We start from the raw sequence: 15834 nt of genomic DNA on the forward strand, positions 1-15834 counted from the left end.
TATATATATATATATATATATATATATATATATATATATATATATATATATTATATTCGTACCCTATTCAACAGGGAATATGAAACTAAAATATATACATGTATATTTTAACACAGCTTAAGTTTATATATCATAGCACAGTAATTTTGATGCAACTTTTTTTAAACATTTAATTAATATTCATCATATTTTTCTTTAAAAAAAATTATCTTTCAATCACATGATATAACATTTTTTTTTCTCTTTTTATTTTTCTCTCACTGCATGTGAAATACTCATTTCAACCCATAATATTAAATATCGTGTTTGAAAAAAATAAATTTTTTAAAATTGATGTCATATGTTAACTTTTTAATATAACATTAATTATTTTTTATTTATATTCTTTATAATATTCTTTAAAAATTTATTATTTTATACCATTTAAAAAAAAAAATTAATCATGAAACTAATTCTATAAAGTTATTATTTTCTTTCATCTATTTATTATCAACTTATACTTGTATTTGTAAAATAACATGAAACTTAATAAGTAGAGAAGGTAATAACATTTAGGTGGCAAAATGTTATATCTATTGAGACATAAATTGAGAAACAAGATAAGTGATTCGAATGAAAAATTATCGGATGGATTAGTACCACCACATGTTTATGATCCCGATCAATTATTATATGATATATATTTAAATTTTTTTAATTTATGAGAATACTTAATTATATATTATATAAAAATACATTAAAGATGATATGCAAGTCTAAAACCACCCAATAATTAATGGATTCTAATACAAAAGGTGAAAAAGACGAGGAAGCTTGCAATATTGAATTCCCTTGATTCTTACTCAATGTCCTGGTAAAAAATCTTCTTAAACGCATCCATATGCTCCACTTGCAGACCTAAAGCAACCACAAAAGATCCATCCCCATCTGGACAAGGAAGAAGAAGAAACTCTCCCTCGAAGGCATGTGCTGCTGGTCTCATATAAACCTCCTTTCCCCACCCAAAGTCAACGCCAAATAAGGGCAAAGTCAACCAACTAACCACACCCAAATTAGGGTTCCCATAGAAAGCCTCGTTCTCACTCCCTTGCGCAATAGAATCCTTATGAAACCTACGCAAATCCTCTTGATTCTTCAGAAACTCAATCCCCGACCTAACGTACTCATCATTCACTTTCTCAATCGCAGCCCTTATTATACTACACGCATACCCCAACGGCTTCAACACCAAATCACCCACAAGGCCAGAAGCAACTGCGTCCAAAATCGCATTCCCAAAATACCCTTCTGGCAAAGGTGGTTTCATGCGACGCCTCAAGTCAATGGTGATACTAATCAGGGTTGGTTGCTCCTCTTTAAGCCCTCTAGCCATGCATGCACTTCTCCATATGTGACCAGCTACACTCTCGTAACGGCTATAATTGCCATTCGCTCTCTTTCTCAACGTCTCAACTTGCGTTTTGCTCAGTTCCAGAACAGCCATCGTCGTTTTCTTCTTCCTTTCCTCGGCGTTGTCGTTTTTCCCGAGCAGCAACGGAGGGCGATCGAACTCCGCGTGCACGTCGCATTCCGTTAGCGGCACCGAAGGAGGCTCCCCGCCGCGCAGCACCTTCTGGTCATGAAACGGCGCCGTTTGCAGAGGCTCCCCGCGCGCCAGCCTCGCCCACTCGCAAACGAAGTGCGAGGCGCTGGTTCCGTCCACCACCACGTGCGAAATCGTGATGCCGATGCTGACGCCGCCGCAGGAGAACCTCGTTAGCTGAATCAGAAGCAACGGATTTTGGTGAATTGGGAGCGTGTAGTCCACGGTGGGAAAAAGGAGGTGGTACAAGTTAAAGTCGTCTCTGAGATGTTGTAAACTCGATGAGGATTCGGCTTCAATGAAGGAAACCCCCGAGGCGTTGCAATGGAGCTCTAAACGACCGTTGTTTATCCAGTGTAAACGACCGGCTAGGGTATAAAACGGCACCAGGACTCGGCTCAGTGAGTCTCTCAAGGTGGAAGCAATGGTGGAGTACATGCAGTTTTCTGGGGGGTGGTAGAAGTAGAGTGTGGGAACGTGGGTTACTTGTCCTGTTTGATCCAATTCGGATAAAGCTAAGCGTCCGCACCATGTTTTCTCCCAAGGCTTCACGGTGTAACAGCCTTTTAAGCTCACTGCCATCTCTCAAAAATGTGCTGCTTCTTCAGGATATCAATGGGATATTTATATACTCACATTTTTTTTTTACATGCATATATTCTTTTTATATTATCTTAAAACTCACAACTAGCTCGTAATTAATCTTTGTTTATCGGATATAATTTTCACTGATCAAACGTACTATGTCAATTTTGTGTCTCTTTGTATTATTTTAAGCATTTTTTTTTAGAATCTTTTATAACAACTCAATACTTAATATGTAACCTATTATTCCGTACGAGGCAATATTTAATCAACCCTTCCTTGGATCGAATCGATTAACTGTAAATCAATACTTAATCTAGTTAATGTTTAATTACCGTACAATACCCAAGTAACGCCTTCGAGGGCTGCCGGTGTTTAATTAATTAAATGCAACGTGAGAATTTGAGAATTCGGATGGACGTGTAAATGAAATAAAGTTTAACTTAATGATAATTAGTAATATAGCCGCATAGAAGCGAGACATAAACCGGGAAATTTAAGATGCCAGCCAATATACTGCTGTACATGATAATTAGAAAAAATAATTGATTAGGAGATAAAGATATTAAAAAAAATAAGAAAATTAAAAAATATATAAGTAGGGAATAATTTTCATTATCGTTAAATATTTTATTAATACTGCATATAATGACTAATGTGAAAATGCTGATAAATTATTTAATGACAGTAAATTAATTTTCTATTTTGTTATCTAATAATTTATATTAATGATTAATATATAATGGTCACTAAAAATATATTTACATTACACCAAAATTTATTATGAGTTAATCACTTATATACTGTCAGTGTAAATTTTTTTTATACTGACAATCAATTATATCTTTTAATTGTGTCATGTCACCCTAAACACATTTACTTTTAACAGTGACATGACACAATTAAAAGATATAATTGGTTGTCAGCGTTAAAAAATTTTATACTAGCAGTGCATAGGTAATTAACTCATTTACTATTAGCGATAATTTTTTATTGAAGAAAAAAAATTAAATCACATATCGACTATAAATAAGATAATTAAAGAGTATATAAGTAAATGATCACCCTCACCTTACAAATTTATTTTGTAAGATTAGTTAAACATATAACTTACTATTCTAAGTTAGTATCAGATTTTTGCCAATAAAAATGTTACAAAAATTTATACATTTTTCTCGATCATTATAAGAATTTTTACTAATACTGTATTTAATGACTAATATAAAAATACTCATAAAAGATTTTGCAACAATTTTTATTATTACTAAAAATCTATTTTATTGTAGTGCATGAAATATAATAGTAACTCACGCATATAATGACAAGGTTCTAACAACATTACAATCTCCATTTAATAAAGTAATAAACAGAAATATATACAAGCTTCGTGCAACAAAGGATAAATGACGGGAGGGCAGCATGAAGTACGGGTACTCGTATTAAGTCATGCGATATACATGTAGAGTACGTACCTACGCGTTGGATATCTATAGTTACGCATTGGATAGGTGCCAAAAATATTTTTCAATAAAAAAAAGTGCTTAATTTGAGTATATGTAGGTACGTGTTAGTTGACGGATCCAAAAACTTTAGATAGTGGGAGCAATATTTATTTATATATTTATAATATTAAAAAATTTATATATAATTTTTAAAAATATAAATATATCATAATTATTTTTTACAAACTTTTATATCTATGATTACAATTAAAGATGAAAATAAATTAAGTTAAACTAGATTATATTATAATTTAGTAGGTTTGAACTTAATTTTTTTAAAAACATTCTTATCCTAAATATGACTTATTTATTTATCATAAATATTTTTTAAATATTTGGTTAGAAATACAATTCCAAATACCCACTTTATATTAATTTAAGACTAATAAAAATATAAAAATAAATATTTTAAATTTTATAATAATTAAGTTTAATTTATTTATGATATAAACATGTTTTTAATATTTAATATAAATTTTTAGATGATAATTGTTTGAAAATATATTTTATATTAAAAATTCTAAATAGAACATAAATCTTCTAATAGTTTTTTTTTAATTAACATATATAATAAATAAAAAATACAAAAGATAAACATGTATACTACAAAATTTATTTTATCAAAAATTAATTTTTTTTAATATATTACATTATATATATGAGTATTAATATATATATATATACATATATTATAATTAAATTCTTTGATTTTTTATGACAAATATCAAATAAATAAATATCTTTTTCAAATTATATTTTTTACATACAATAATTTAAATATATTTATTTATTTTATTAAAATATAATTTTTATTTTTAAAATATATTATTTTTTAATAAAAAAATATGTATGTATGTAGCAAATGATAGTGGGGGCAAGTGCCCCCACAATACTATATGTGGATCCGTCAATGCGTGTTGGGTATTGAGCATTTGAGTAAAATGTGAGATGTGAAATTGAATGAAATTTATTTAAGTGGTTGAGATTGTTAAAATTATTATTCTTTCTCTTGATTAACAAAATTTAAAAACATTTTTTCCCGTTAAGGATAGATAGACAATAAAATATTGGAATTGAAATATTGAAAGGGTGATATCATAATCATAACAATATTATTTAGATGTTATAATATTCTTCGTTCAACATTTATGTATTATAATTTTTTATTTTGAGATATTTTTTTCACGAGATTTTTAATTGTTTATCGCAAATTAATGATAACTATAGTAATCTCAAACTTAATTATAATTATAATTTTTAAAAAATTATAATTATAATATATATATATATATATATTAATGTCACATATATAATGTAATATATTAAAAAAATTGATTTTTGATAAAATAAAATTTGTAATATGTATGTTTAACTTTTGTACTTTCTATTTATTATAGACGTTGATTAAAAAAATCAAAATAAGAAAGATTGGATGATTTATGTTCTATTTATTATTTTTATTATAAAATATGTTTTAAAATACATTATCATCTAAAAATTTATATTAGATATTAAAAACATGTTTATATCATAAATAAACTAAACTTGATTTTTATATAATTTAACATTTTTATTTTTTATTTTTTATTAGTGTTAAATTATTATAAATAGGTGGCTTAAATATGTTTTTAGTTTCTCAAATTTAGGGTAAATCTATTTTTGGTCCCTCAAATTTAAAATTTTTGTTTTTAGTCCCTGTAATTTCAAAAAATCTTATTTTAGTCCTTATATTCAAATTTTATTAAGAAATTTATCAAATATTATTGCATAAAATCTACTTATTAATATCTCTATTAGTGAAAATATCACATTAAATCCGATAGATATTACATAATTGTCTTAATTAGTCATTTCAAATATGTTATTAGTGATCTAAGGGATTAAAAGAAGATTTTTGAAAATTACAGGGACTAAAAATAACAGTTTTAAATTTAAGGGACCAAAAATAAATTTGTCTTAAATTTGAGAGACTAAAAACATATTTAAGCCTAAATAGGTATTTAGGATTGTAGTTCTAACTAAATATTAAAAAAAATGTCTATAACAGATAAATAAATCATATTTAGGACATTTATTTTTTTAAAAATTTATATTCAAACTTATTAAATTATAATATAATCTAATTTGATCTAATTTATTTTCATCATTAATCATAATCGTAGATATAAAAGCTTTTGAAAAATAATTATGATATATATATTTAAAAATTATATGTAAAATTTTTAATATTACAAATATATAAATAAATGTTGTACCCACTATTTAAATTTTCTGGATCCTTCATTTTATATATATATATATATATATATATTATTTTTATTTTTTTGTCTTTTTAAGTTTACGTGTATATTTTCGAGCACCCGTAGCCATATGCTAATCGCTCAAGTTATAACATGAACTATTTATACAAAAATCCTAAATTTAACATCTCTTAGTTTATCTTCTTTTATATTTGTGTTGATTTAGGTAATAAAAAAAACTTTAATCTGCTGTATGTTTAAGTGTTAAAATTACTGTTAATGGCTTGAAATTAGATTTCGAATGTCATTAATAAAATTTCAAAGTAAGGCTGGTATTTTTCTTTATTTAGTAAATTATATATATATATATATATATATATATATAATACTTTTAATGATGTTTGAATTTTATTGTTATTTCTTTAATTTGCTTTAAAAAGTTTACCATGTTTCAAAATTTATAAATAGTTATCGCATTGAATATAATTTTTTTTTAAGGGCATGCCCTTCTTTTCCTTGTAGTTTATTTATATTTTCACTCTTAATTTTTTATAAGCATTCTTTACATTGATTTTGGAAATTTAAATGATAGAATGAACATTGGCCTAAAAATTTATCTTAAAAGTTCTAAAGTTAATAATAAATTTTGTAAATTAATCAATAGTAATGTTTAGTAGAGGAAACAAAACAACACAATATTTTGTTTCAAAAAATTAAGTATAAATAATTAAATATAACCAAATAATTCTTATTATATGGACAAAACATAAGTATAATTTTTTATGTGTGTAATTGGGAATTTTTTACTGGAATAATATTTTTTTTAAAAAAATTTACAAGAATGATCACTGTGCAGGATTATTTACCAAGATAGAACTATTTACTGTTCAAGCTCAGAATTCGGTTCCCCGGGAACCGAATTCTGAGCATCAAAATGTAATTTTTTTTGTTTTTTCAACTCAGAATTCGGTTCCCGGGGAACCGAATTCTGAATTGGTTTTAATTTTTTTTTTTTTCGTGTCTGGGGTAAATGTGGGCTGATGTGGGAAGCGGAACGGCCCGTTCCAAAAGCAGAACGGGCCGTTCTGCTTAAAGAAACAGAGTGCAAATTCTGAATGTGAAACGGTCCGTTCTGCTTAAAGAATTTGCACTCTGTTTCTTTAAGCAGAACGGCCCGTTTTGCTTTTGGAACGGGTCGTTCCGCTTCCCACATCAGCCCACATTTGCCCCATACACGAAAAAAAAAAAATTTAAAACCAACTCAGAATTCGGTTCCCCGGGAACCGAATTCTGAGTTGAAAAAACAAAAAAATTACATTTTGATGCTCAGAATTCGGTTCCCGGGGAACCGAATTCTGAGCTTGAACAGTAAATGATTCTATCTTGTTAAATAATCCTGCACAGTGATCATTCTTGTAATTTTTTAAAAAAAAAATATTATTCCAGTAAAAAATTCTGTAATTGGTGTTATTCTTTAATCAGAGTTGAACTTTTATCTTGATATTTTGCAAGTGTGTCATCAGAGGTGGATGAAAAATAAGAAAAAGAAGAAAAAAGAGAAGGGTATAATTACCTTAAAAAATAAGGAATAATTAAGGAGTACTCGAATTGGTGAAAGTAAAAGTATTCTATTAGAGAGCAATAATAAATCAACATCTTCAGCTCTAGACTAAAAAAGTTGGTAAATATGAGTTCCTATTTATAGGGAGGTAAAATGTTAAACGAAAAATTGTATCCCTCCATTTATTTTTCATCCAAAGGATATGAATGTGAGACTTTTCAAATGCCAAGAGCGGTAACTTTTCGAAGAAGGAAGCTAAAAAGTTGTAGTGGTCATTAATGATAGCGATGTCAAAGCATATAAAGAAGATGAAATGTTTTAGGGTTTGAGGCTACGTGACTCTTAGGGTTTTCTTTAAAAATTTTATTAAAAAATAAAAAATTCTTAAAAGCCTGCAGCTTATATATTGGAGGGAGGATGCATAGAGGCAAAATCAAAGACTCTTCAAATTATCGTACCAAGGATCAAATGAATTTATAAAGGATGAAAAAATTTCATTAAAGGTATGATGGTGGTGGATGGACCTACCATGTGAGCTCAAGCATAATAAGATTAATATAAATGATGACACAGCTTAAGTTTATAAATCATAGCGCAATGATTTTGATGTGATTTTTTTAAACACTTAATTAACATTTGTCATTTTTATAAAATAATAAATAAATAAAAAACTCTCTCTTCCAATCACATGATATAACCTATATTTTTTTTTCATTTTTCATTTTTCTCTCACTACATGTGAAATACTCATCTCAATTCATAATAAATATCGTGTTTGAAAAAATTAAATTTTAAATTTGATGTCATGTTAATTTTTCAATATAATATTAATTATTATTTTTATCTATATTCCTTATGATATTCTTTAAAAAGTTATTATTTTGTACCATTTTAATAAAAATTTAATCATGAAACTAATTTTATAAATTTATTATTTTCTTTCATCTATTTATTAACTCATATTTGTATATGTAAAATAACACAAAACTTTTTAGGTAGAGAAGGTAATAATATTTAGGTGACAAAATGTTATATTTATTGAGACATAAATTAAGAAACAAGACAAGTGATTCGAATGAAAACTTATGGAATAGATTAGGACCACTTGAGAATACTTAATTATATATTATATAAAAACTAACTAGAGATGATATGTAAGTCTAAAACCACCCAATAATTTATGGATTCTAAACCAAAAGGTGAAAAAGACAAATAAGAGAAAGTGAGATGAATGCATATAGTTATTGCCTTGCAATATTGAATTCCCTTGATTCTTACTCAATGTCCCGGTAAAAATGCTTCTTAAACGCATCCATATGCTCCACTTGCAGACCTAAAGCAACCACAAAAGATCCACCAACTGGACCAGGTAGAAGCTTAAAATCTCCATCGAAGTCATGTGTTGCTGGTCTCATATAAACCTCCTTTCCCCACCCAAAGTCAACGCCAAACATGGGCAAAGTCAACCAACTAACCACACTCAAATTAGGGTTCCCATAGAAAACCTCCTCCTCACTCTCTTTCGCAATAGCATCCAGATGAAACCTACGCAAATCCTCTTGATTCTTCAGAAACTCAATCCCCGACCAAACGTAGTCATCATTCACTTTCTCAATCGCAGCCCTTATTATACTACACGTATACCCCAACGGTTCCAACACCAAATCACCCACAAGGCCAGAAGCAACTGTGTCCAAAGTCGCATTCCCAAAATACCCTTCTGGCAAAGGTGGTTTTATGCGACGCCTCAAGTCAACGGTGATACTAAGCATGGTTGGTTGCTCCTCTTTAAGCCCTCTAGCCATGCATGCACTTCTCCATATGTGACCAGCTACACTCTCGTAACGGCTATAATTGCCATTCGCTCTCTTTCTCAACGTCTCAACTTGCGTTTTGCTCAGTTCCAGAACAGCCATCGTCGTTTTCTTCTTCCTTTCCTCGGCGTTGTCGTTTTTCCCGAGCAGCAACGGAGGGAGATCGAACTCCACGTGCACGTGGCATTCCGTTAGCGGCACCGAAGGAGGCTCCCCCGCGCGAAGCACCCTCCGGTCATGAAACGACGCCGTTTGCAGCGGCTCCCCGCGCGCGAGCCTCGCCCACTCGCAAATGAAGTGCGACGCGCTGGGTCCGTCCACCACCACGTGTGAAATCGTGAGGCCGATGCTGATGCCGCCGCAGGAGAACCTCGTTAGCTGAATCAGAAGCAACGGATTTTGGTGAATTGGGAGCGTGTAGTCCACGGTGGGGGCAAGGAGGCGGTACAAGTTAAAGTCGTCACTGAGATGTTGTAAACTCGATGAGGATTCGGCTTCGATGAAGGAAACCCCCGAGGCGTTGCAATGGAGCTCTAAACGACCGTTGTTTATCCAGTGTAAACGACCGGCTAGGGGATAAAACGGCACCAGGACTCGGCTCAGTGAGTCTCTCAAGGTGGAAGCAATGGTGGGGTACTTGCAGTTTTCTGGGGGGTGGTAGAAGTAGATTTTGGGAACGTGGGATACTTGTTCTGTTTGATCCAATTCGGATAAAGCTAAGCGTCCGCACCATGTTTTCTCCGTAGGCTTCACGGTGTAACAACCTTTTAAGGTCACTGCCATCTCTCACAAATGTGCTGCTTCTTCATGATATCAATGGGATATTTATAACCTATTTATAATAGAGAATTTCTACGGTACCTTCTATAAAAGAAGGGTACCGGTACTCTCGATGACGTGTCAGATGATATGTCATTTATATAGATTTATGTGTTTTATATAAAATCCATGTCATTTTAAATTTTTTATTTATTTAAAATTTACAACTGAAGTTCTCAGTTTTATAATTTTTTCATTTCGTATCTTTCTGGCTTCTTTCTAGCTTTCTGTAAATTTCCTCTTTTCCCGGTTTCTTCTCGCTGACGATCTGGTCTTGCGGGCCGGCGAGTGGCGAAGGCGGAGAGCGCGACCGCCGGCGAGGCGTGGAGGAGGAGCGTGGCGGAGGAGCGTGGCGGAGAGGGAGAGGACATCAAAGCGGCCGTCTTCTTTCTGTGGCTGAACCAAGGCCAGGGCTTCGACCACGTCGCTTCCGCCCGGGATTTCTAAACGAAAAAGGGGTCATAGCGGTCTCGGGCTCCTGAGTGGCGGTTTGGGCTTGTTTTTGGAGCCGGGAGGGCGGCCCCTGGGGCGCCTGACCACTTCAATTGTGGCCCCGTCGCCGGCGGAGGCGGCGTTGGGGCGGGCGTGGTGGTCCACGGGCGTTTGACATTCCCGCGAGAATTGAAAAAGTTGGTGGATTCTTCTTGTATAGAAAGAAAGCGCTAGTTTAGTTTTACCGGATTTGTGAGTTTAGGGTTTAATTATTTCTGTTTGTGATCTATGTGGTTTGTGTAAAAAAGAGGCTCTGTTTTAGATTTTCTTATGTGTTTTTTGTTCTCCTTTCATGTTTGGATTAACTATATTGATAAAATGTCTTGGGAAAAAATGTTAATTAGGTTAGGATATGACTTCCTGATAACAGTGCTTTCTCCTTGTTATCGATAATTTACATAATCAATCATTGATTCATGTGATGTTATTATGATTATCATGTATATACAATCTTGCACAATCTTGCATTTCTTAGTCCCAGTTCTGTTTTTGAGCAAAGGGGTTGTATATCAGAGTTCCCAACTAACACATCAAATGTAAATGCAATTGTTGGAGGTATGTAGAGTTTTTTCACTTTAACTATCTTCATTTTTCCAGCCCTTTAGTCTATATTTATTATTGCTTCTACTACCAGGTTCTGCTCTTTGCTTTGGACATGATGTTAAAGAGATGGATTGCAAACCTGTAGAGGGTAAAGTGGCAGGTGGAATAAATGGCCATAGGGCATTGGGATTTCACAACAAGAGAAACCGGACAATTGGACTTGGCGAGTGTGAGCAACTTGATCTTGTGTTGACTGAATCAGTTATTCGTTGGTCATCATGCACCCAACTTCCCACATCACCGAGATCATCTCTTGTCTGTTGAGGGTAGACTTTTGGAGAGATTGATAGAATAGCCTGATGTGGTGACTAAATTTGGCCTACTGATGCAAATTTACTTAACCCGATGTATATGTTTTCCCAAATTTTTGCATTCATGCTTCTGTCTTCTGCTTGGTGCAAGTTGTGGTTCGGATCTGTCACTTTAATCATGTAATGACTTCTAATTGCTCACTATTATTGTGTTCCTTTCATCCTCATTTACCTTTCCGTGTTTATTATCATGCATGAGTGTGAGTAATAGGAATTCTGCCTGGTTTGTAAAGGAAGTTGTATCTTGATGGTACTCCAAATGCTTGGAAATGAATTGTAAATTCATGTGTTAAATTATTATACTTTTGATTTTATTTTTGAGGTGGTGAGGGATGTTGGTTGGTTTGGAATTTGGATGATCATTGACTCAATAAAATAGTGTAACATGAACCGAGAGTAAGGAGGGTGCTTGTTATTTGTAGCAGAACTGATATGGCTATAAGCAGTAAATATCACCATGAACCGAGAGTGAAGGTTGGTATCATTAGTGGGACGGTGAAGGTTTCTTCTTCTTCTTCATTGAGAGGGAAAATTGTTACGAAAGAAAGGAACTACCGAGAGAAAATCTCGTAAGGAAATCAATGCATACATTTAACATTAACAATAAAATTTCATATAACTGACGTGGATGGAGATTTTAAATAATTAAAAAAAATTTAAATAATTAAAAAAATTATAAATGATTTAGATTTACACGTAAGTGACACGTCATCGACACGTCATCGACAGTACCGGTACCCCTCATTTATCAGGGGTACAGAAGCAACTCTCTTTATAATATGGTATATTCTAAAGTGCCCCTTTATATGAGGGGATTGTGGTGTCCTTCCCATATTAGCAAATCATAGATTGACACATGGCTATAACAAGGTGGCTCATTGTCAACCGGTTAAGGGTCAATCGGGAAATTTTGTAAAGGAAGAGTTACGTATTTTTCATTTCAATTAATTTATCCATCACAAGGCACACTGATTCGTCAAAACAAATTGTCAGAGGCGAATCCTAAACCCTCATCTTCTCTGACGACGAAGCAAGGTCATTTGTGAACCCTACACCCTCATCTTCTCCGACGAAGCAAGTGACGCAAGTGATTTGCTTTGAAATATCCGTCATTTTCTCTGACGAATCCGTCTTCATAACGAAGCAAGTGACAGCAACCCTCATCTTTTTCGATGACGAAGCAAGGTTGTTTGTGAACCCTACACCCTTATCTTCTCCGACGAAGCAAGTGATGCAAGTGGTGGTTTGTTTCGAAATATCTGTCATTTCCTTTGATGAATTCGTCTTTGTCTCTGACAAAGCAAGTGACGATAGTGGTTAGCTTTGTGTGGCTTATTGTCTTTGAAATGAGTAAGTCGCACCTTCCAGAAACCATTAGCCGAGTTGTCTCAGAGAAGATGGGGTTTACGATTCACAAACGACCTTGCTTCGTTGGAGAAGATGAGGGATTTTTGAGATTCAGAAACTTGCTTCGTCGTCGGAGAAGACGAAGGTTAAGCCACAGGCAACGACAATTTGTTTTGATGAAACACCGTGTATTATATGTGAATAAATTAATTGAAATGAAAAATACGTTACTGTCCCTTTTGTGCAATTCCCCAATTGCCTCTTGATTGATCGCTTATGACTGAGCTTATTACAGCCATGTGTCAATCTGTGATTCGCTGATATGAAAATTAAGGACACCAAAACCCCCTCATATAAAGGGGCACCATAGCAATAACCTATTTATATATTTGTGCTCTGACCAAAAGGTGGACTAGGGTTTCTTCCTAGGTTAAGCCTTAGAGCCAGAACATTCAAGAGTATAATCTGCCGTCTCGACTCTAGAGTTTTGGGTCTTATAATTTCTTGTTCATGGGCCTTACGGACCCCGGGAATGTAGAGATTTCCTTAACCGTTATGATCTAGAAGATACTTGGTGAATGAGGGTGGGTCTTGCCCTTGCTATCGGGTAGCTCCCATATGGGGAAATTAGATCGGTCCCTGACCGAGTAGACCTATATTGGGGGTCCAGTCGAGTATGGGCCGAGTGTCCCCTTTTAAGCGAGTGGAATCGGAACACAATCGACTGGGGCGTACGTAGTGTAGCCAAGTCGGATAACGACCGAGTGACTCTTGGGTCTAGTCGGTCAGGGGCTGATTGTCCCCTTTTAAGCGAGTGGAATCGGAACACAACCGACAGGGGCGTACGTAGTGTAGCCAAGTCGGATAACGACCGAATGACTCTTTAGAGAGAGGGTGGGATCGATTAAGGCTATAGTCGGCCTAGCGCATGTAGGAAATACAGGTCAGACTTCGACCTGGACGGTCCACTTGCCTTCCAGCCCTGAGCCTGTAAGGCGAAAGGGCTTAAGGCCCAACCCTTACGGTTCATGTCGAAGGCGGATCAGGATATCTCACACGCTGCTTACGTAGTGAAGCTCAGTCGAATGAAGACCGAGTGACTCTTAGAGAGGGGGGGATCGGTCAAGGCCATAGTCGGCCTGGCACATGTAGGGAATACAAGTCGGACTTCGACCTGAACGGTCCACTTGCCTTCCAGTTCTGAGCCTGTAAGGCGAAAGGGCTTAAGGCCTAGCCCTTATGGTTCATGTCGAAGTCGGATCAGGATATCTCACACGCTACTTACATAGTGAAGCCCAGTCGGATGAAGACCGAGTGATTCTTAGAGAGGGGGGATCGGTCAAGGCCATAATCGGCCTGGCGCATGTAGGGAATACAGGTCGGACTTCGACCTGGACGGTCCAATTTGCATTTTTTTTACATGCACATATTATTCTTGTATTATCTCAAAATTGACAACTAGCTCGTAATTAATCTGTGTTTATTTCACTCATCGAACGTACTATGCCAATTTTGTGTCTCTTTGTATTATTTTAAGCATTTTTTATCTTTTATAACAACTCAATACTTAATATGTAACTTATCAATATTTAATCAACCCTTCCTTGTCGAATCGATTTACTGTAAATCAATACTTAATCTAGTTAATGTTTAATTACCATACAATACCCAAGTAACGCCTTCAAGGGCTGCCGGTGTTTAATTAATTAAATGCAACGTGAGACTTTGAGAATTCAGATGGACGTGTAAATGAAATAAAGTTTAATTTAATGATAATTAGTAATATAGCCGCATAGAAGCTAGACATAAACCGGGAAATTTAAGATGCTAGCCAAATATATATACTGCTGTACATGATATTCACGAGATTAATTGTCACGAGATTAATTGTCTTATATGACAACATACTATTTTTAATTTTTTATATATATCTTTAATTAGGGACGCATATATAATCACACATGATTCAACTTAAAGTAAGTCACCGAAATATATAGTAACTCACGAATATAATCACAAGGTTCTAACAACATTACAATCTCCGTATAATAAAGCAATAAACAGAAATATATATTAAAAAATAATCTAAATCACACGTCAACTAATGATAAGACAATTAAAAAATATATAAATGAAGATCAATCCTTATCTTATACGGCAATTTTATAAGGTTAAGTTACATTTAAATTCAATTATAATAATATACAAGCTTCTTGCAGTAAAGGATAAATGACAAGGACCCAAAAGAAACGAATAATTAAATAAACACTATCAATAAAAATAAATAAATAATAATTTCAAGTTGTTAAATATTTATAGGAACTTCTATATTAGTGTTTTATATTTTTAGACAATCATATATTTTTAGTAAAATGATGTATTGTATACATAACCTACATTCACTTCAACTCAAAAACAACACTTTACTACTAAGTTCAATAATAAGTGAGCGTCTGTTTAACTTTTTTTTTTTTGGTAAATATAACAAATATTATAATGATGGTAGATTGAACCTATATTCCTATATTTCTAACTATCCAAACTATTTTTCCTACCCACCCATTAGGCTAATCCTAATAGTTGTTTGTTTAATTATTTAAACGTTAAATCAAACATAACCTTTGTCATTTTTTTTATAGTGAAAATGAATAGACCTTCCACTTTTGTTAAAATTGAACAATAGCTTGACGGTAATCAAAATATTCATATTTTAGTATATTTTTAAATGTATATATTACGTCAATTTTATTTTATAAGAATGAAGTATCAAATCATCTTGGATCGATATTAATATAAAATTTTGTATATATGATCTAAGAGTAAAGAACTTTCAATCTAACAGTTGAATTTACAAAATTCACATTTAATATAAAATTATTGTTATTGAACGATGTAATACTTTATAAAAGTTACACCGATATTATTACAACTTTCCTTTTATATATATATATATATATATATTATAGAAGACAAGGCAA

General features: G+C 32.9%; 2 protein-coding genes across 2 annotated transcripts; both read right to left on the reverse strand.

Moving 5' to 3' along the window:
• Positions 1–585: 585 nt before the first annotated feature.
• On the reverse strand, positions 586–2554 carry LOC109807332 (spermidine hydroxycinnamoyl transferase). The gene has a single exon (XM_020369853.3). The coding sequence runs from the start codon at positions 2162–2164 to the stop codon at positions 839–841; it is 1326 nt and encodes a 441-aa protein (XP_020225442.1). The 5' UTR covers positions 2165–2554; the 3' UTR covers positions 586–838.
• A 6071-nt stretch (positions 2555–8625) lies between these two features.
• Positions 8626–10125, reverse strand: LOC109807333 (spermidine hydroxycinnamoyl transferase). Its single transcript, XM_020369854.3, has one exon. The coding sequence runs from the start codon at positions 10065–10067 to the stop codon at positions 8745–8747; it is 1323 nt and encodes a 440-aa protein (XP_020225443.2). The 5' UTR covers positions 10068–10125; the 3' UTR covers positions 8626–8744.
• Positions 10126–15834: the final 5709 nt, after the last annotated feature.

This window comes from Cajanus cajan, chromosome 5 (assembly GCF_000230855.2).
Source record: "Cajanus cajan strain Asha chromosome 5, NIPB_CcT2T_4, whole genome shotgun sequence".
NCBI lineage: Eukaryota > Viridiplantae > Streptophyta > Magnoliopsida > Fabales > Fabaceae > Cajanus > Cajanus cajan.